A 20,904-nucleotide genomic window follows, 5' to 3' on the forward strand; every position below is an offset into this window, starting at 1 on the left:
GGCTCCAGAAACCACACAAACTGCCCTGCCTCACGACTGGCTCATCTTCACGCAGAACGGGGCCCTTGTCCCTGGCCCCCTTCTTTCCTCAGCCTCATCCCAAGCCCCGCTGGGTCTGGGCCCCCCCTCTGCCCATGCTTCACACTTCCCGCCTGTTCCCCCACTGACATTGGCCTTTCCAGGAGAGGCCGATGCCCCTGGCAGCACAGCCACCCCCTTGGCCTGTAAACTCCTCTCCTTGTGTTCTGGCCCACAGTTTACTGTCACCCGGGGGACAGTAAACACACAGCTCCATGCCCACTGGGCCCTTGGGGTCTCCTTGGCCCCTCCATACCCCTGGACTAGACTCACACTAGGACCTTTGCCTGGTGGTGACTGGAGCAGTTAGCCTTGAGCCCCACAAGACATCACAGGGTGGCCCCCACCACGACAAACCAGGTGCCAGTCATTGTGTTGGTGGGACACAGGCTGGGGATGTACCCTGGGGCACTGCCTTGTCATTCCATCCCCTTTCCCTCTCTGGCTCAGGGTCACAAGTCCCTGTCTCCACCCTGGGGACAACCTGGCCCCTGCAACCAGCCCAAGCTGGGCTCTGCTTTGCTCCAGCACCAGGCAGGCCCTGAGGTTCCCTGGGCAGACTTTGTGCTAGACATGGTCCTAGACATGGGATGGGGTCCTCGGAAGGGGGTGGCGTGGCCACAGAGTCCCCCACTGAGGATGAAAGGCAGGCAGGCTGGGGATGGAGGAGACTTTATTGGAGGAAGTGATTGGGTGGGAAACTCATCTCCCCTACAGATGACCTGAGAAGCTTCCTGGGACTGGAATGAGGCCCCGCAAAGCAGCAGTGGAGAGCACTGGGGACTTGGAGGGCCAATCCGGGGGTGGGGGTGGGACACAGGGCTGAGTTGCTCGCAGATACCCCGCGGAGCAGAGTGGGGTGGGAAGCGACTAGCACGGCTCATGCGCGGGGTCCAGGGAGCAGAGGCAGGCGGCCCAGCGCCGAGTGGCAGACGGTACCGTAGGCTTGCGAGTAGCCCCCGAGCGCGGCTCTAGCGGCCCCCTGGACCCCCTGTGAGGCAGAGGCGCTGAACATCCTCCTGCCCGGCCGGAACTCCCGGGACCGCGGGAGAGGCACCTGCAGGCAGCCGGGGTTCCTCGTGAGGGGGCGGGGCCCAGGAGAGGTGGGGAGGGAGCGGAGGGCAGGAAGGGGGTGCGCTCACCTGTGGCCCACCGGCCGCCCTCACCGCACGGCTCGGGTCCCGGTCCTTCCGGATCAGGGCCTGGATGGCCACCTGGGCGGCGGCCTGCGAAGTCAGGGAGGGCGCTGCCCCCAGCACGCTGGACTTCACCTGGGAAGGGGCGCGTCGCAGGGTCACTGCCGGCCCTCGGAAAGGCACAACGGAGGGATCTTCCTGTGGCCACCCTTACACGACCTACCCACGAGGGTGCTGAGGGGCACCCCGCCGTCGCCCCAGGTACCCTTTCCCCTCTCTCCGGTCCTCTTGGGGGTGGAGGCTGGAGCAGGGGTGCCGAACTCTGCCTGGGAACGTTCTTGGCTCCGCCAGGGGTGTCTGTGAGGTGGGAAGATCAGACCGGGGTTAGGAGCCCTGAGCCAGGGGCGGTTGGTGGTCCCACACAGAAGGGGCCCAGCCCTGCACAGCGATCACACACCACGCGCAGGGGCGTGACCGGGGCTATTCTGAGGCCTGTGTCCAGGGTCCCGCGTGGTGCAGTCCAAGGGCAGCTGGGGGGCGGCTCTGGGTTTGAGTGGGTGCGCCTGGGGCAGGCGGGCGCTGGGCTCTGCCCCAGGGGGGGCGCCTCTCAGGTGCTTCTCTCTCGGGATGCCGCAGTTTCCCTTGCGCTCCAGGATCATCTGTGAGAGGGGAGGGGCGCTCAGAGGGGCGTAGCGTGGGCGTGCAGGGTATTGGGGGTCGCTGAGGAGGGCAGTGGCCTCCAGGGAGCACGTTCCCTAGCACCTGATAGAGGCGGTTGCGATACTCGGGGGCCGTGAGCTGGACTCCTTCCTGCACTGGCAGCCGCACATCCGCCCCCAGTGTCCACTCACGGGCTGGGCAGTGGAACCTGCCGGGCCAGCAAGGCGAGCGTGGGTCAGGGGGGCCCGGGCTGCAGTCAGGCGAACCTCTCCGCAGGAGCCCACGCAGGGCAGCCAACCCCAACCCTGGCGTTACCGCCTCCTCCCTACCTCTGCACATAGGGGTGCTGCAGTGCCTGGGCTGCGCTGAGCCGCTTGTCCGGGGCAAACACCAGGAGTCGCCTGAGGAGATCCAGGGCCTCGGGAGGCGTGTTGGCAGGCAGGAGGGCGTCCAGCGTCTGCCGTGGCCTGCGGGCCGGGATCATCCTGCCTCCAGGGCGGCGCCCCTCCCCACATCCACATCTGTGGCCCAGGCTCAGCCCTGTGCCCTGACCCACTTAACTGTCTCAACCCATACACGACTGTCACGTAGCCTGGCAAAGTCTCGTGACCCCAATCTTACCTTCTGGTCCCGTTCGGCCACTCCTTGCCACCCGCCCAAAGCAACTCCTGCGGTTTCACCCCAGGCTGAGCTGGGCCCACTGGGGATCCCTTATCATTGTGCCCAACAGCTGCTGACTTTGGGACTGCTCTCAGGAGAGCAGGCAGGGGTCTGGGCTAGCACAGACTGGCCGGCAAGAGGCCCCACTCCAAAGCACCTGCACTCACCGGGACCCCAGGTGGTGCAGAATCCAGGCACTGTAGCCTGAGCCGACAGCCAGGAGGTCTGCGGGGTGGGTGGCGGAAAGTGGTGTGATCAGGAGGCCCTTTTCTGGTGGGCAGTTCAGGGAGGTCTGGAGGCAGCCAACCCTTCTGGTCCCATGGAGTGACTTTCTCCTTCCAGGAGTGGGGCTGTCTGGTAGGGCCCGAACCCCAACTATCTGGACGTGAGCACCCACACGTGTGCCTGCCCTTGCACACCTCTACACCCTCAACACGTGGTCATGCTCACATTTACACACATGCCTCCATCCACAGAAGAGCCCTTTGCCCTCTCCACCCAGGAAAGCAGAGAGCTGGGGAGAGAACTGGACTCTGCCCATCCCATCTGGCGTTTTTCCTGCCCCACCTGCCTCCCTCAGGAAAGAGGGAGGACCCGTTGGCCATGCCCCCACTGTTGCCTTCCTCCACCTCCTCCCCCACCCTCCCCTGCCCGGTGCCAGCACAGGGTGGGTCCTGCCCCCGCCACCACTCAGAGGGGTAGTGCTCTCGTCCGTCATGGGCACCCCGTGGCCAGGCCCTCCTTCCTTGCAGACTGTCCAGCTCCTCCCTGGGCCCAGCACATGCAGGCCTGGCCTTCCCAGCCTCCGGAGGCTTCCGGACCCTCCCTATCCCTCTCCCAGTCTGGCCGGTCAGGCGCTGTCTCCCCACAGCCTCGTGCTCCTGCCCCGTGGAGTGACGCCCATGCACACTCACCCTCCTCAGATGGTGGCGGGATGGTGTTGAGGATCAGCTCCAGCTGGTGAAGTGTGGATGTTCCAGGGAACAGGGGCCTTCCCCGCAGCATCTCCCCCAGGATGCAGCCCAGGCTCCACATGTCCACCCCAGGGGTGTACCTGGGGCAGGAAGGGGTAGAGGCGTCAGGGGGCCCCAGAGGCAGAAGTGAGGCAGGGAGGGACATTCAAGGGCGTGGAATCTAGGGCTCTGAGAAAGGGTGGATGAGGACACATGTGGGGGCGCAGGAAGGCCTGGGCGCCCTGGCTGGGCAAGAGGGCATGTGGGGGGGGGAACCTGCAGGAGGAGGGCGGGATGGGGTGGAGTCTCTGTTACCAGCTCGAGGACAGCAGCACCTCTGGAGCCCGGTACCAGCGTGTGGCCACGTACTCCGTCAGGGCCTGGCCCTCAGGCCCCTCAGGGAGGTCGCTGAGAGAGCGGGCCAGGCCAAAGTCACAGAGCTTCACCAGGCAGCTGGCATCCAGGAGAACGTTGGACGGCTGGGGGAGAGGAAGTGAGCTGAGGGCTGATGGGCTGGGGCTCGAGGACGCTGAGGTGGGTGCACACAGTGGAAGGAGTGTGGGTGGCACCTTCTGATCCCGGTGGATGACGCGTCCTGAGTGGATAAACTTGGTGGCCCGCAGCAGCTGGTAGAAGATGTAGCGCTTGTGAATGTCCTTCAGCAGTCTGCCCTTGCAGATGATGGCATGCAGGTCAGTGTCTGGGGGCATGCAAGCCAGTGAGGAGGCCTGGGGGTGAGGCTGTCAGCCTGGACGCCTGGGAGAGCAGCCAGGCCCCCACTCTGAACCCTCATTGGAGCATCTCAGCCCGCCCACTACCGCAGTCCCCAGGTCCCTCTGGCCACCCTCAGGGCGGTGTCCTGGACATGCACACTGCCCAGTGGTCCCCGCAGGCGTCTCAGGCCTGCTCACTGCCTGTGGTAGTACGGCAAGAGGTTTGTGGAACATTTTAAATACTTTATTCCATGCCTTTGTTTTATAAAATGAGAAAGGGAAAGGCAGCTGCAAACAGTGGACAAAGCAGGGGCCTCGTGGAAATGGAGGCAAGGTGGTTACCACCAGGATCAGCCAAGGGCTAACACTTGCCAGCTGTTTGCCCTTGGGCGCAGGGATGCTGCCCAAGGTGAAGACGCTGGCCACTGCAGGGCTCTGAGCTGCAGAGTGACACCCAGAGGGAACCAGGCCATTGGGCCGGGGAGGAGGGGGGTCTCAGGCCAGGACAGAGGTGGGGCTGGGGGCTGTGAGGCCTCACCCACCCATAGACTCAAACACCAGGTAAATGTCCCTGTCATTCTCCGCCCGAATCACGTCCAGGAGCCGAATGATGTTGGGGTGGTCCCCAAATTCCTGCAGAGAGAGCCAGGGGCTGGGCTCTGGGGTTGAGGGGCTGGGCTTCTGCCCTTGTCGGGGGAGACTGGGGAAGCAAGCAGATGGCCTTGGCCACTCACCTGGAGCAGCATGATTTCCCGGAATGTTCTCTGGAATGAGACAGAAACATGAGTGTGTGCGGAACCAGCAGGAGCCATCATGAAAGAACGCAAAGGGGTTCATGGCCGTCAGTCACACGCCCACTGGACTGAGCAATGCCAGAAACCCGCAGTGATGGGGCTTCCAGGCACCGACAATGGGGGTGAGCCCAGAGCCCCGCCCCCGGCCTTTCCTGCACCTTGCCCCTCACCTGCGCATCCGTCTTATCCCTAAAGGCGTCAAAGATTTTCTTGATGGCCACAACCTGCCCGGTCCTCCGATCCACTGCCTTCCACACAATGCCATAGGCCTGCGGAGGAGGGCTGTCAGCCTTCTGCGCACCAGCGTGCCAGCCCAGCCCCCACACTGCCCTGCAGACAGGCTCCTCCTCCAGATTCTGGCTGCCACGCAGGGCAGGGGTGTGGTGAGGGCTGTGGCCCTGGGCAAGGCCCCTGCTTCTGCAGGCTGCCCAGGATGGCAGCATATTTGGAGGAGGGCAATAGGCAGCAAGGGCAGATGGAGGCCCAGTAGGTTGGGGTCTGGGGCGAGAACTGAAGCCTGACTCTTTTCCAGGCACCCTGATCTCTCGCACTCCATCCAGCCTGTCAGCAAATCCTGTTGGCTCTACCTTCAGAATTCATCAGAATCCAACCAGCTCTCTCGTCTCTGCTGCTCCCACCTGGGTCTGAGCCACCATCTCTAGGCTGATTAGTGTAGCTCAACCTCTTGACTAATCTCCCTCGCTCACCTACCCCATCCCCATCCTCAACACAGTGGGCAGGGTGAGCCTTGTAAATGGCACCAATGGCTGCTACCACGCCCTGCGTCACAGTAGAAGCCAAAGTTCTCTCAGTTCCCCAAAGCCCCATGTGATCGGCCCCTCCCCCAGTCACTTATATCCAGTCTCAGCAGCTCTGCTGTTTCCCCAACAGCCAAACAGATTCTGGTCTCAAGGCCTTTGAACTTGCTTTGTGCACTGTCTGAATCGCTGTGTGGTCTCCCCCATCACACTCTTTCACATACATACTCATACACAATTCCACATGCTCACTCACAGTCACAAATCACATGGGCTCACACCCGCTTCTGGCCCCCACTCCAGGTCCACCCCATTTACCACCTCAGGCCCTTCCCAAACCTGCCCTCCCCCTTCAGCGACTGGAGCAAGTGGGCCCAGCCTGTCAGAGCCTCCTGTGGGCACCCAGAGACAAAGCCCGGGAGCTAGGGATAGTGGGTGGGGACGGAGGCTGGGTGCCACTCTAGGATCACTGGGCCTGAGACCACTGGGGGCCTTGGTTGTAACCTGCTTCCCAGAGCCAGGTACCTGACAAGTTTGCTGGGAGTAGGCCCTGTTAGGGCTCCGTGGCTTGCCTAAGGCCACACCTCCAGTCGGTGGAGGAGGCAGGAGGCGAGCCAGGAGACCCTGTAGAGTCAGAGGGAACAGACCCCCCTCTGCTCCTGCCCACGCCCTGCAGGTGGCCTGGTCCCACGGTCGCCCGGGCGCTTCCCCGGGCTCACCCCTTTCCCAAGCCGCCGCTTGATCAAGTATCGCTGGGCTACGTGATGGTCCACCTCGGCGGCGCACATGCGGGTGGCTAGGCGCGGTGAGGCCCGCCGACTCCAGCTGGGCTGAGGAACTGTTGAAACCGGTTGCCTTGGGAACCAGCCACGGCGCCTCCTTGGCGCCTGCGCCAGGGTGGGGCGGGGCTTGCAGGCCAAGCCCTGCTCAATCCGGGGCCGCGGTGCAAGCCGTCCTCGCAGTCCCGCATCCTTGGCGCCGCACCTCAACCCTTCGAAGCTCTGAGTTGCCGCAGCCAAACCTCCTGGTCCCCGGAGAAGGTACTTTCTCCTCCCTCCACCCCACCTGAGCCCCAAGGAGCTTTCTTCTGCCTCCTGAACCCTCACTGCCATCTCCAGGCCTTTGCACGTGCGGCGCCCACGCTTGGGACCCTCTTTCCACCTTCTGCCTTACTTCTTCCGGGCTCTGGGAAGGCGGTGCTGATAGTGACTCGCAGGCAGCCCCTCCACTCCTAAAACACTCCGGGCACCAAGATGGTAAAAGCCCGTATCATTTGCGGCGTTTTAGGAGTTTATGAGTAACATTTCGTTAATATTTTAATGTTAAAACAGGGATTCTGCATTGTCTTGAAGTTTATGTCATTTTATTCATATTATAAAATACCTTTTTTTTTTTAACAAGGAGGGAAATGCCTCAGTTGTGTTCCTAATTTTAAGAGGTTTTGCCACACCTTCCGCGCAGGTGTACCTAACTAGCGCATATCCAGCCATAGGAGGGAATTACCACTGCGTTGAAATCAACCTGCTAAGACAGTTTTCAACACACGCCTTTGATAAAGACTAACTGGAACTTTAAGTAATATAATCGGGGAGGGTCTATGGGAGGGGCTCGGGCTTAGGGAAGTTCACCAGAGAACCCTGCAGGAAGAACTGTTTATAATAAAGCTCTGTGGTTCTAACTTCCTTAAATAGCCCTCCATGTTGGCAAGCAGGCCAGAATGTGCGTGGGGCTTGCCACGTCTGCGGGAGCTGGGTTGCAGCCCTTTGCTTATTCCCGAGTTATTCCTGAATCCTTTTGGTGACAAAACACCTAGTCGATGTTATTTTTCAGTCGACACCTTTCTACCAGCGTGGTTTCCTAAAGCATGCTCACAAAGCTACAAGCCAACAACCCTTGAATCTGCCCGTAGGGCAGCAAACGGACTGACATGGACAGGAATGACATGTCCAATGACAGCGCCGAAATAGGTGTCGATTTCAGTTGCACGTCCAGGCTGTCTGGACTCTGATCGCCCGCCGGCTCCTCCCGGCTGGGGAAGCACAGCCCACTGGCTGGCCGAGACTGAATTAAAGGAGGGGCTCAAGACAAAGTCTCCACGACGGACGTTAACAGCAGAAAGAGCGACAGCTGAATCCCTGCTGCATCCCTTCCCCTCCAGCCATTCTGGCCAGCTGGGAAGGAGCCAACCGCAGGTCGGTGGGATGAGGAAATCCCACAGAGAAACACTGGACAACGGATGGCATCCCGGACTCGATGTTTTCCCATTAACTTGAACTCCCATGGAGGCCGCGGAGGAGCACAAGGAATCACGAAGTGCTCCTAGGAAAACTAGAATTCCGCGAGAGATGAAAAGCTGTGGGGAAGCTCTGTCCTGACAAGACAGATTTCACATGTGTGTGTTGGGTGGGGGGGTAGTAGCTTGCTCAAGGCTGAAGGCTAGGAATTTGGCCAAGCGTCTCCCCACCTGGGGGCCACGGGGGCAAGAGCCCATTGGTGGACATACAGGGAAGGGCCCAAGTGTGGCACGCGGAAAGTGGAGGTTACTTGAGCGGCTGCCGAGTCTGTTAGATTCCGAAGCAAGTCCAGCGTGGTCCCCCAAAAGCCGCAGCCCTGCCTGGCTCCCCCAGGCCTGTGCAAGGCGCACACACAGGATGTCAGGCACCGACTTGGGTGAGGGAGTTGGGGGGAATGGAGGAGAGAAATAGGGCCGTTGTCCAAGCAACGGGGTGATAGTGGGGAAGGGCGACTAAGTTCTGTCTCCATGGAGACTGTACAGGCTGAACGCGAACATTACTCAAAGTGGGCGCGCCCCATGGACGGCCTAGGTCCCTGAGGAGCGCACAGCAAAGGTTTGCCACGGTGCCCTGACCCCTGAGTAACGCCATACCCCTGATTCTGCCTCCCCCAATCTCCGTGATGCTGAGACGCATCTCACCCCACTAGAATATTCGCGGTGGGGGAGGGGAAGGCTAAGCTGGAACAGCGAGCTGGGTGTGGTGCCTTCACGCGTCCCTGTGCCCCAGGCCAGGACCCATGGCGCCCAGGAAGAGAGGCCAGAGTGCGGGGCGCCACCCGGGCTCAGGGGCAGAGGGCGCCGCGCCGCCGCTGTCCGAGCGCGCGCAGTACCTGCAGCGCGAGTACAAGCTGCTGTCGGAGCAGCTGGACGCCTGCCAGGAGCGCGTCGACCAGGTGCTGCAGGAGAACGCCTTCCTGGACGACGAGGCGCTGCGCCTGCGCGAGGAGAACCGGCTCTACGCCAGTTACATGAGCGCCCGTGCGCAGCGCTGCGCCCAAGCTATCGTCCGGCTGGACGAGCAGAACCGCGTGGACCTGACGCGGGTCCACTGGCAGCGAACAGAGCTAGCTTCTCTCTATCACGGGCGCGAAGACGGGGTGCGGGCGCAGCTGCTGGAGATGGAGGCGCGCGCGGCGCAGATGGCCCGGCAGGTGCAAGAGCTGCAGCCCTATAAGGTCAGTACGCGCAGGCCCAGGGGAAAGCCAGGCGGGGGCCGGGCGGGCCGGGCGGGCCGGGCGCGCGCCGCTCTCAGGCGCTGACCCGCACAGCGCCGCAGGAACTGCAGCTGGAGCAGCTGGCCCGGATCCGGACGCTGGAGCGCGAGCTCCTGCACATGCGCGTGGAGCACACGCAGCTGCTCCACCGCGTGAAGCGGCGCTTCCTGGAGGACAAGGCGGCCTTTGAGCGCGAGGCGCGCCAGCGCGTACAGTCCCTGGCTCGGCGCGCGGAGCGGGAGGCGGCGCGCGCGCTCATCGCGCACACGCAGGCCATCAAGGCGGACAACGGGCGCCTGCGGCAGGAGCTGCTGAGGCTGCTCCGCCGGGCCCAGCTGCTGCGTAACACGCGGCGACAGCTGCTGGAGCAGCGTGAGCAGCTGTGGCGCGAGCACGAAGACACGCGGGACCTGGCGCGTGTGCATGCTTGGCTGCGCCGGGGCGCGGGGGGCCCGGCGCTGTGGCAACGGCCGCCGCCCGCCTCCCGACCCGGGTCTGTCGCCTCCCAGAAAGGCCTGTCGCGCACAGTCTCCGGGAACCCGTCTCAGGTCTCTTCGCGTGCGGTCTCCAGGGTCCCGTCATCGGTCACGTCGCGTGTGGGCTCCCAAGTCCCGTCCTTGACCCCGTCCCATCCTGCTTCCCGGGTCTCTTCGCGGACCTCGTTGCGAGTGGCCTCAGAGAACATCACTCCCTCTGCTAAGTCTGTCCCCGTATCAGGCCCTTCCTGTCCACCAGTTAAAGAAGACTGTGAACGCTGATGTACAGCCTGAACCTACCAGGAAGTGAGGCCAGTGAGGCCAGGGGTGGGGGACACCTGTGCGCAGGACGTGTATTTGGTGAATGCCAATTGTTAATAAAGGTGTGACCTCCCACGCCGCTCTGGCACCGCCTGTTTTGTTGCTCCGGTATTTCCCGCCCGCGCAGGGGCCACTCATTCCTGCTTTCAGTTTTCAAGCTGCAGCGTAGCTCGATGCGCCCTTTGCCCCGGGTGTCGCCGGGATCCAGCATCCCTCCACGCCACAGCAGGTCTCTGGCTGGCCCCACAGAGGAAGTCAGCCACGTGAGCGTCCTGCCCACAAGGGCTGACAGTGGTGGCAGAGACAGACATCGCTGGCACGGACAGATAGTAGGGAGCAGGAAAGGCGCCTGGCAACTGCGAGTTGGGCCAGCGTGGTGGGCCAGCTGCGGACGGGAGTGCCGCAGGAGGTTTCGTGTTTAACCTATTGGGGGAGGGAGTCGTTTTTTATTTTGATATGACTTCCAATTTAGAGAGAAGTTGCAGGAATAGTCCACGGAAGACCCATATCCAGATTCACCAGCAGTTTGCTTTCTGCCCCTCTGGTGTGTGTGTCTGTGCACTCCCCTCTCCACTCCCCCCCTCCAACATTTCAGATTAGATTCCTGACGCCGACCTCATGCCCCTTCATCTCTAAACCCTAGCTTTCTGAGCACAGGGACATTCTCCTAACCGGGCAGCCTGCGGCGGGTCAGGGCACTGGTGAGCAGCGGCAGCATCGAAACAGGAACGCAAGCTGTCAATATTCAGCAACATCTCTCACTTTGATGATGGAATGAATGTCAGTTCTTTGTGATTCTTTCCATTTTTGCTCTGTATGTTTTGATGTGATGACTTCGGTTTGTTGTCTGGTGATCTGAACCTTTAAATTATGTAGGGACCTTTACATTCTTTGCTTATAGCAGTTTTCTTTTGGTTCTTAGCCACCTATCTTTTTCTATTTTAATTTCCAACATTTTTTGTATCCTTATGTTTTAGGTGTGTTTCTTAATAACATACTTGAGTTTCTTTAAATTCTTGAGTGTTTGAATTTTACTTGAATCATCCATTCACATACTTTAGATATTATTACAGAATATTTTGTACTATATTTGTATTTGTGGGTTTTTTAAAGATCAATCGTTGTTTCTCTTTTGTCCATTACTCTCTTTTCTGCTCTTTTATTGGTTATTCTCAACATTTTAATACATTCACCCAACTCATCAGTCTAGTTATTCACACCCTTATCTTCCTCCTTAGTCGTCTAACAAGGCACTTTCGAACACTTTAATTAAACTCTCATGTCACTTCACAATTGTATGCTAATGAAGCATGTGTTTTATTAAAATTTAAGCCCCTGTAGTACACCATTAACTATTGTTTACCTAATGGATGCTTAATCAGCTTTACTCTCACATTTACACTTTCTTTTTCTGCTCATTATTCCTTCTTAAATCTTAGATCATCCCAATATCCTTTTGCCTACAGTACATCCTTTTCAGTTTCTTTTAATGAAAGACTGTAGGTAGCCAACTTTTAGTTTTGTCTGAAAACAAATATGTCCATTGGTTATACACTTTTAGATTGACAGTATTTTATCTAGAACAGTGGAGTTATTTCTTTACAAAGCCCGACAAGTGAACTGATAGTCCTTCTTTTAAAGGTTATCTATTTTTTATCTGTCTGCTTTTAAATATTTTGTTTTGACATTATTCATATTTGTGTCCTGGCATTGTTAATTCTCTGCAGTTTCGTAATAATATGCCTAGGTATCAGCATTTTCTCATTTATCTTACCTGGTATTTATCTCTTGTAGCTGTGTGGGTTAGTCTTTTTTTTTTTAATCAGTTCTGGAAATCCTTGGCCTTTTTATTTATTTTTCTTACAAATATTGCCTAAACTTTTTGTCTCTCAGCATTCAATTCTAAATAATTTGTTCAAATATATCTTTCAATCATTAATTCTCCCTTCAATTGCTTTAAATTTACTTATTAAACCCTTACATTGAGATTTAATGTCTGTTAAATTTTCAATTCTAGTTCTGCTTTTTCAAATCTGCTTGGAAAGGAACAAATAAAATTCTTTGATGAGCTACTTAGAAAATTCTAAAGAATCTAGAAAAAAGCTACTGGAATAAGTGAATTCATCTAGGTTGGAGGATACAAAGTCATCATACAAAAATAAAATGTATTTCTATACACTAACAATTGAAGAATAGCTTTTTAAAAACATAGAACTCAAAACCACAAACTTTCTTGGCAAATGGGACTTAATAAAATATTTTAAATCTTCAAAAACCACCATTAAGAAAATGAAAAGCCCGAAGACTGTATGTGGGAAGAGACTTTCATCTAGAATATGGAAAAGACTCTTACAAGTCAATAATGTGCAGACAAATCAACCAATCTAAAAGTGGGCCAAATTGTGAAGACATGTCACAATGTGACATGTCACATGTGACAAGATGACACAGAATGGCAACATGCACGGGAAAAGGTGCTCAGCACCACCATTCAGCATGCAAACACAGACACACATCACTAGAATGGATTAAGTTTTACAAGAGTGACAACACCAAGTGCTGGCGAGGATTTGGAGCAACAGGAACCCTGACAGATGGTGGCAGGAGTGTAAAGTGGTACAGTCAGTATGGAGAATTTTTTGGCAATTTCTTATAAAGTTAACAAGGCCTTTATAACTCAGCAATTAAATCCCTAGGCATTTACCCAAGAGAAATAAAGAGGCATGCCCAAATGAATCATTTTACACAGATGCTCATAGCAGTTTTATTCATAAGAGCCCAACTGGAAACTCAAATTTCTACCAACAGATGAGTAAGAAATGATGGTTTGTCCATACAATGGAAGACAACTGGGCAGAGAAAGAGCTATGAGACATGTAACTACGCTTGGTTGTCTTTAAAACATGCCAAGGTGAAAGTAAGACACACAAGGTTACTTACTATACGCATCCATTTATATGAAGCCCTGGAACAGGCAAACCTAATCTACACCCACAGAAAGTGGATACTTGAAGCAGGGGTGGGATTAACTGAGAACAGCAAAGGAGAACGATTTGGGGAAATAGAAATGTCATTTTCTTGATTATGATGGTGGTTCCACATGTGTATGGATTTGTCAAAACTCTGTACACTTAAAATAGGTGCTTACTGCATGGAAATTGGACTTCAACAAAGTTGGTAATGGTTTGGTAATCCTTGCGTCCACACCACTCCGAATGGCAACTTCTCCAAATGGAGTCTTGTATGCCCTTTTTGATTTACCTACCCAAGGATTCTAGGTTTGCTGAAATTTGTTAACTCTATGCCTTCATGGGCAAAAAAACCCAATTGTTTTATATAATTTCCAAACTGGTTGTTTTGGTTAATGTTCAGATAAAAGAAATCCAGCGGCAACAACTACAACTCATTAGATGCTGCCGCTGTGTAGTAAGACTCTCCTGCTCGGCACAGCTCTACTGGGAGCTGCACAACCCCATCCCTGTGGGCTCTTTCCACCCCTTCCTCTCTCGTGGACAGTGCCTACTTCTCTCTGTAGATGAGTTCAAAGGCCACCTCTTGTGCAAAGCCGTCCCAGGTCCTCCATGCTACACGAGTCACCTCCTCATGTGCTCCTACACAGCTGGGAACACACTTGTTGAACACCTCGCTCAGTGCACTGTGATCTTCATCCTCCCCATCAGACTTTGAATGACTTCAGGACGGACGGTGTCTTCCTCATCTCTGTTTTCCCAGCACTAAGCACTGGTCATTACAGATCAATACAATTTCAAATAAGTGACAAAATGAGCCAGAGAGCAGGGAAATAATTGAGTTCAATCATGGAACTAAGACAGAAAAAAGTTGTGTAGTGCACCTGGGATTGTGTGCCCCTTGAATGAATTAGAAAGACACACAGACGACTAAGGGAAGACAATCTCCCCCACAGCAAGTGCATGGTTATGGGTGAGTGCTAAAGGCAGTAAGTACGAGGGCACTGGTCTCATACTGGCCACCGCCTGTAACTTCTGGCTTGAGTACAAGCAGGAGACATCAAGAGGGCTGAGAGAAGATATTTCCAGACCAGTAGATTATCCTTTACAAAACAATAACAAAATCCAAAAGTTTAAAAAATAGCAGTATAGAATGGACAAAGAGAGGGGCCAGTTACACACAGACTTGGGGTGTGCTTTTTATTGTCTTGCGCTAGGTGCCAGGGACACATAAATCAATCATATATGATCACTGTCCTTAAGGAATTAACAGTGTAATAATGAAAGAGAAAGTTTAAAAACATAACTCTGATAATCAAAGTTAAGTGCAGTAACAGAGGTGAGAACTGAGTGACAGAAGCACACGGGGAGGGGATGAGCCTGATGTGACCGACACAGATCTTTTTTTTTTTTTTTTTTTTTTTGACCGACACAGATCTTGACTCATGCTGGAGTTAAGCAGGTGACCAGAGAACATTCAAACAAGGACAAAGGCCAGGGGGCACAGCTGGGACACATGGGAGCGTCGGTCAGTGATGCGGCAGTGCCAGCTTTGTGGCAGGGAGTTAAGTGATGGGAGATGAGGCTCCAGGAAGGAAAAGACCTAGGACACAGGAGAGGGAGCTTAGAATTCATCCTGAGGATCACCAGGAACCAAATGTCATTTTAAACAAGAAAGTTTCTTTTTCCAACTTGCCTTTTCAATAGATCAAAATTTGCTACACAATACTCTTTAAGTAGTAAGACTGAATACACAGTTCTCCTTTAAAAGGGATTTAACTCACGGGCGAACTGTAATTGTGCATTAAAATATAGAAACCTTGAGAACTAGCTCCTCCCCCTGAACTGTTCCAGCTCAGGCAGCTGTCCAGTCACGTGGCTCTCCTGAGGACGTGCGTTCCTCGCAGAGGAGGAGGCCAGCAGTCCAGCACCACTGCAAAGCAGTGGGTGGCAGCCCACTCCTAATGCAGCCCTATCCATGACTCTGGCAAATGTAGACACATCCAACGTCACACGAATGAAGACTCTGACACACTTCCAAATATCACTTACTGAGCTGGAGGATCAGTTTATAAGTTACCTGTATGCCCCCCCTGCCCTACAGACTTCTCACCCAGATGTATGGGGGTCTCACTCAAGGGAAGGACCTCTTCCTGAGCACCTTGGTTAGTTTTAAAGCTTGGGCTTGAGTTGAAATCTTTCCCATACTGACATTCATAGAGTTTCTCTTCAGTATGAATTTTCTGGTGTTGAAGGAAGTTTGACCTCTGAATAAAGCCTTTCCCACAGTAACTACATACATAGGGCTTTTCTCCAGTATGAATGATCTGATGTAGAAGAAGCTTGGAGCTCTGAATAAAAGCTTTCCCACAGTCCTTACATTCAAAGGGCCTGTCCCCAGTGTGGATTTTCTGATGTTCAGTGAGATGGGCTTTCTGGAGGAAAGCTTTCCCACATTCCTTACATTCATATACCCTCTCTCCAGTGTGAATTTTCTGGTGTCGAATAAGGTATGAACTCAGAAAGAAAGCTTTCCCGCATTCATTACATTCATAGAGTTTCTCTCCAGTGTGAATTCTCTGATGCTGAGTAAAGTTTGATGTCTGGCTGAAACGCTTCCCGCACTCATTGCAAACATAAGGCCTCTCTCCAGTATGGATTCTCTGATGCTGGATAAGCTTTGAGCTCCGAATAAAGGCTTTCCCACATTCGTTACATTCAAAGGGCCTCTCTCCAGTGTGAATTCTCTGATGTTCGATGAGGTCTGAGCGATGACGGAAGGCCTTCCCACATTCCTTACATTCATACTGTTTTACTTCTGTGTGAATCTGATAATGTCGAATAAGGCTTGAGCTCCTAATGAAGGATTTTCCACATTCATTACATTCGTAGGGTCTTTCTCCCGTGTGAATTCTCTGGTGTCGAATGAGTAATGAACTCTGGCTGAAGCCTTTCCCACATTCTTTGCATTCAAAAGGTCTCTCCCGGGTATGAACTCGCTGGTGTCGAATCAGATCTGAGCTGTGACAGAACACTTTCCCGCACTGAGCACACTTGAATGGCTTTTCTCCTGCATGTGTTCTCTGATGCTCAATGAGATCTGCATAATGAATGAAGTCTTTCCCACACGCATTACACACATAGAGTCTTTCTCCAGTGTGAACTCTCTGGTGCTCAGCAAGGTGGGAGCTCTCGCTGAAGCCTTTCCCACACTGATCACATTTGTAAAGTTTCTCCCCAGTATGAGAAATCTGATGACTAACTAGGTCTGAATTAAATGGGAAGCTTTTGCCACAAGTCTCACATGGGTGGGCTTCCCCTTCTATAAGTTGTCTCTGAAGTATGAGAAGGTTTGAGCTCAGAACCGGGCTTCCTTCTGATTCACTACCCACCTGGGCTGCCTCTCCTGTTTGGATCTTCCAGTGGGTAACTCTCACCTGCTTGAAACCTCCCTCCTGAGACAGGGAACTCCGCAGGCTCTCCCCTTCCAGGTTTCCCAACAGCCCCCCTAATCTGGGTTCAGGGGCCCCTCCAGACTCAGGAGCGGGGGGCTCCATCACTGTGAGTGTTTCTGACATTGTCTTATGTAGATTTCCATCCTCAGAAATTCCGGCTCCCAAGTCACCTTCTTGTCCCCAGTTCTTACATCAGAATCTGAAATAAAAGAGAATAAGATCATCTTTCCCCTTTGGTAAGACAGGAATCTGCTTGAGTGGGTGTGTGGTAAAACACATCCAGAGTGGGAGAGAGGAAGGTGTTTCCTGTGCCCACACTCCTGACTCAGCACACTGCCACCACAGCGCTTGTCTCACCCCAAACAGCCTCCCCCCTTTGGGAAGGCTTCTTCAGGGCCCCACCATCCAACTCCAGGAGACAGACTGACTGGCTGGCAGATGGGTAGGGATATGGCTTGGACTCCATTAAAAAAAACAAGACATTTCCAAGGAAACACGAATTCGTGGACCTTACCAGCCCTTCATAGTCCCTCGTTCTCTCACATCCTTCCTCCTCGCCTGGCCTCGGTCCCGTGGTCAGTGGTATTGTACCCACGTGGGGTATACTTGTCCGCCAAAAACCAGTCTCTTGCATATCGGTCCTAACTCGCCTGCCCTCTTCTTCCTCTATCATATTCGAGTGAGAAAACTTTACTTGGGTTGAATTCGGCTTGCTTTCTGACCTGTCTGCATCCTCACTGCCGAGCTCTCTACATTCACAACCCCTTGCCTAATGGAGCACTGAGAGCTGCCAGCAATTTTCACCCTGCCCTAACTCTTCTAGATCATTTCCTGCTTTTTCTTCTCAACTGTCCAACACTCACTCCTTCCCCCCAGCTGATGAGCAAATAGAATGAGATGAGAACGTTCATTTCCTCCCCCATGTACCAACCTACCCGTGTGTGTTCCCACACCATACACTCCCTGTGACGTGAGCTAAACTGTCCTTGATCCAATCTAAGGTAAGCTCCACTTGTGCACTAAAACCGACCCTCTCGTTTACTCCGTGACACCAAGCCTAGAGTGGGGGTGCACATAGTGGTACTCTTCACAACACCAGAGTAGCCATCAACCGAGGGACGGACACACTGACGAGTATTCCTACAAGGAAATAATATATAGCAAGAAGAAAAAGAACTGCCACAGCAAAAGCACAGCCGAATCTCACAGATGTCATGCTGAACAAAGAAGCCAGGTACAAAAGAGTTCATATTGTATGATTCCATTTATATCAAGTTCAAAAACAGACAAAACCAGTGGGAGGATTGAGACAGTGATGGTCTTTAGGGAGAAGAAGACAACTGGCAGGGGTGCAGGGGGCTCTGCACGGTCTGCATTACACAGGTCTGTTTACTTTGGAAAAGCTTGTTCAGCCAGTGGTTATTTAACCTTACACGGTTACTGGGGTGCTGCGCCCAACTCTCCTCTTAAGTGATAACGTTCCTCCAGCTCTGGAATTCTCACCCTGGGAACTGCCCAGGAGAGCCCACTTGTAATTATTCACCCATCACCGCATATCAGTGCACAAGTTTAGCGGCAGAAAAGGCACACACGTGTCATCTCAGTGCTATAGGCCAGAAGTCCAGCCCAGCACTTCTGGGACCTTGCTTGGGGTCACATGTGTCACCCAGGCTGAAGTCTCATCTGGAAGCTCTGGGAAAACCTGTTTCCAAACTCATTCAGATTGTTGGCAGAATTCAGTTCCTTGCAGTCGTAGGACCTTCCAATTCCTTGCTGGCTGCTGGCTCCTACGGCCACCTGCGTCTTCCAGGCAGGAACTCATAGACTCCCTCTCTGACGTCTCTTCTGCAACCAGCCGCAGAAAACTCTGCTTTCCAAGGGTTCAATGATGAGGTCTGCCCACCTACAGAACCTCCCCACCTAGCACCTTAATTATATCGCAAAATCCCATGGCAGCTGGAAGGCGTGTGTACCTTAGGGGAATCTTGGAGGGCCATCTCGACTCAGCCTCCCTCATCCCAGCCAGTGCCTAACCGACAACAGGAACCCAGCGTGCCCTTGCTTCTGTTTGGGGCAATTCTGGAGCGTCATTCCAACCCAAGCCCCACTGGGACCATCCCACTGCTCAATCCTGCCTTCCTTATAGGTGTGTCACCTGACAGCTCTCCCCAGCTGAGTTCATTCCCAGGGGGCCACGCAATCACTTCTTGCCCAAAATCTGCACCAGAGGGAAAAAGACGGATTGCTGTAACCCTCAAAACCCATTTCCAACCTAGCCACCAAGCACAACGATGCACCTCTGAGGGCAGAGCCAGGGCAAGGGAGCACCCTTCCAACATGTTTGTTTTTATGTGAGCTATAATTTGCATAAAGTGCACACGTCTTGATGAACTCGTGTACACCTGTGTACCCACAGCCCCGGTCAGCACAGAACACGTCTGCTGCCAGAAAGCCTTCCCTCCAAGGGTCACCATTTCCATCACTGTAGGTGAATTCTACCCATTTTTTACATTTATTTACATGGAATTGTACAGTATGTTCCCTTTTGTCTGCTTTTCAACCTGTGCCATTTTTTATTAAAATATAATTCACGTACTATAAAAGGCATCATTTTAAAGTGCATAATTCAGTAGTTTTAGAACATTCCTAAGGTTGTGGAACCATTACCGCTAATTCCAGGACATTCTCACCACCCCGAACAGGCGTCTGCTGACACTGAATCTGATGCCTTCCCACCGATGCCCAGCGTGCCACTATGAAAACATCACTTTATGGCCCACTATTCTAGGCATAAGCATCTGAGTTGTTTGTAGTCTGGGGTTATGCACAAAGGTGCTCTCAAGTTCCTGTACTTGTTTTCTGGAAGATGAAGGCCCTCATTCCTGCTCAGTGTACACCCACAGAGTGACTGCTGGGTCACTGGCCCCTCACTGCTTAGCTCTAGTGGCTCCTGCCAGGACATATCTGCAAATTCCCCTGGGAACCACTGTGGCTGTGGACTAGCGACTCTGGGGGGTTTGGGGCTCCTTCCCTTGCGAGGTGGGTGTATCTCTGTGGCCACCCCGTCAGCCAGCTCTTGCTTCCGCTGGGTGTTGCAGACCATATCCAGGTTTAGAGTGTGGCTGTGAAGCTGCACTGGCGCCTGCTGAAGAAAGCCACTCGTCACCAGAGAGCCTGGCTCTGGGCCAGAGGCAGTAACTGAGTATGGCCTGGCATGGGATGAAGTGCAAACGGTAGCAGAGACTGAAGACTGCCCAGTTTCCCTGCTTCTTCTGAGTGACAGCGATCCCACCTGAAATTTTCGTGGGCACGTGGCCACCCAGCAAGTGAGTACTCTTCCTAGAGTCCCCTAGAGTTGGGTGTGACCCTGTGACTGAGGTCCAGCAAAGATGGAATAGGAGGGATGCATGCAACTGCCTGTCTCCCACCCCACGGGGCCACGTGGACATGGCAGAGCATGCAGGCTCCCGCAGGGGGAGGAGGACGGCCGCCGCCTGGCTACAAGAGAAACATGGGAAATCAGGTTTCTTGTTGGAAACATTTCTGAACCTCTTACAGCAACTTGAGCCCACTGTAAATGACTCAGACAGTGACTGTTAGCCGCGTGAAAAGGGAATTGAACCTGCATGCCGACAGACCAGAGAGAAGCTGAGCTCCTTTCTGAGGCACGTCCACCCACATGAGAGTTGCTGATAAGTCTGGCCACCACCTCCTGGGGGCAGTGGCCCACAGTGTGGCTCTGGGACACAGCATTTATGACCACTGCCTGGTGGTATTCGCTGAGAATGATTTTCTGAGTTAAAGACGCACTAATCGGGACCATACTACTCAGTCTTATATCCTGTTTTACTTTCCTTTTTTTTTTTTACTTCTTAGCGATTAAAAACATAAGATACATACTGTAAAAATATTTCAAATGATAGAGACAATGAAAATCCCCAGCAATTCAACAGATAACTGCTGTTAGCTGTTTACACAGGTTCATCAGTTATACGTTTACTTATGTACACACGAGTTTCAGAGATGAAGACAGGGTCCCACTACGCCCCCCACCTGCAGCACTTCCCCACTTACATCCTGGAACTCTCCCAGTTCGACCATATAGGTGTGCCGCACAGGCTCTGAACGGCTCACCGTCACAGCTGTCACTGAGTCCCTACTACCGATCAGGCGCTGGACGTAGCACTCAGCACTTGTCCTGGGCCGGTGGAGTCCCGGCGGGCTGTTCGTGAGTATTCTTCCACTCGCCCGACCCTTTCTCCTCCCCCACGTGCACAGTTAACCCAATGAGAGGTGTGGGAGAGTCACTGGGCATGCGTGCCCAGCCTACAGCCCAGGGAGCGGTCTACTCCGCAGCATTTGGGGGTGTGGGCCCTGCTGTGCGGGACCTGCTGGGAGAAGCACAGGGGGGTCAGGCTGCC

The 20,904-nt window shown here is 53.9% G+C and overlaps 3 protein-coding genes across 14 annotated transcripts; 1 reads left to right on the plus strand and 2 right to left on the minus strand.

Annotated features, from left to right (window-relative positions):
- Nucleotides 1–175: 175 nt before the first annotated feature.
- Nucleotides 176–8,969, minus strand: MAPK15 (mitogen-activated protein kinase 15). 12 transcript variants are annotated; one of them, XM_081070508.1, is made up of 14 exons: nt 6,472–6,587; nt 5,165–5,263; nt 4,935–4,964; nt 4,743–4,833; nt 4,057–4,187; nt 3,803–3,966; nt 3,449–3,588; nt 2,702–2,759; nt 2,204–2,341; nt 1,977–2,082; nt 1,672–1,873; nt 1,438–1,571; nt 1,221–1,349; nt 176–1,135 (listed from the first exon to the last, which is right to left on the minus strand). In XM_081070508.1, the coding sequence occupies exons 1-14, from the start codon at nt 6,538–6,540 to the stop codon at nt 959–961; spliced, it is 1,668 nt and encodes a 555-aa protein (XP_080926634.1). In that variant the 5' UTR covers nt 6,541–6,587; the 3' UTR covers nt 176–958. The 12 variants fall into 12 exon arrangements, with proteins under 12 accessions (XP_080926634.1, XP_080926631.1, XP_080926630.1 ...); XM_081070505.1 differs by having other exon boundaries at nt 2,702–2,888; XM_081070504.1 differs by lacking the exon at nt 6,472–6,587 and adding an exon at nt 8,879–8,969 and having other exon boundaries at nt 2,702–2,888; nt 3,803–4,187; nt 4,743–4,852.
- CCDC166 (coiled-coil domain containing 166) lies at nt 8,424–12,809 on the plus strand. The gene is made up of 2 exons (XM_081070513.1): nt 8,424–9,223; nt 9,325–12,809. Exons 1-2 carry the CDS (start codon nt 8,786–8,788, stop codon nt 10,018–10,020), a joined length of 1,134 nt encoding a protein of 377 aa, XP_080926639.1. The 5' UTR covers nt 8,424–8,785; the 3' UTR covers nt 10,021–12,809.
- Nucleotides 12,810–14,466: 1,657 nt separating this feature from the next.
- ZNF623 (zinc finger protein 623) lies at nt 14,467–16,606 on the minus strand (the record flags this gene model as incomplete). Its single annotated transcript, XM_081070512.1, has 2 exons — nt 14,467–14,631; nt 15,142–16,606. The coding sequence occupies 2 exons, from the start codon at nt 16,604–16,606 to the stop codon at nt 14,594–14,596; spliced, it is 1,503 nt and encodes a 500-aa protein (XP_080926638.1). The 3' UTR covers nt 14,467–14,593.
- Nucleotides 16,607–20,904: the final 4,298 nt, after the last annotated feature.

This window comes from Rhinolophus hipposideros (genome assembly GCF_964194185.1).
Source record: "Rhinolophus hipposideros genome assembly, chromosome: 13".
Classification (NCBI taxonomy): Eukaryota; Metazoa; Chordata; class Mammalia; order Chiroptera; family Rhinolophidae; genus Rhinolophus; species Rhinolophus hipposideros.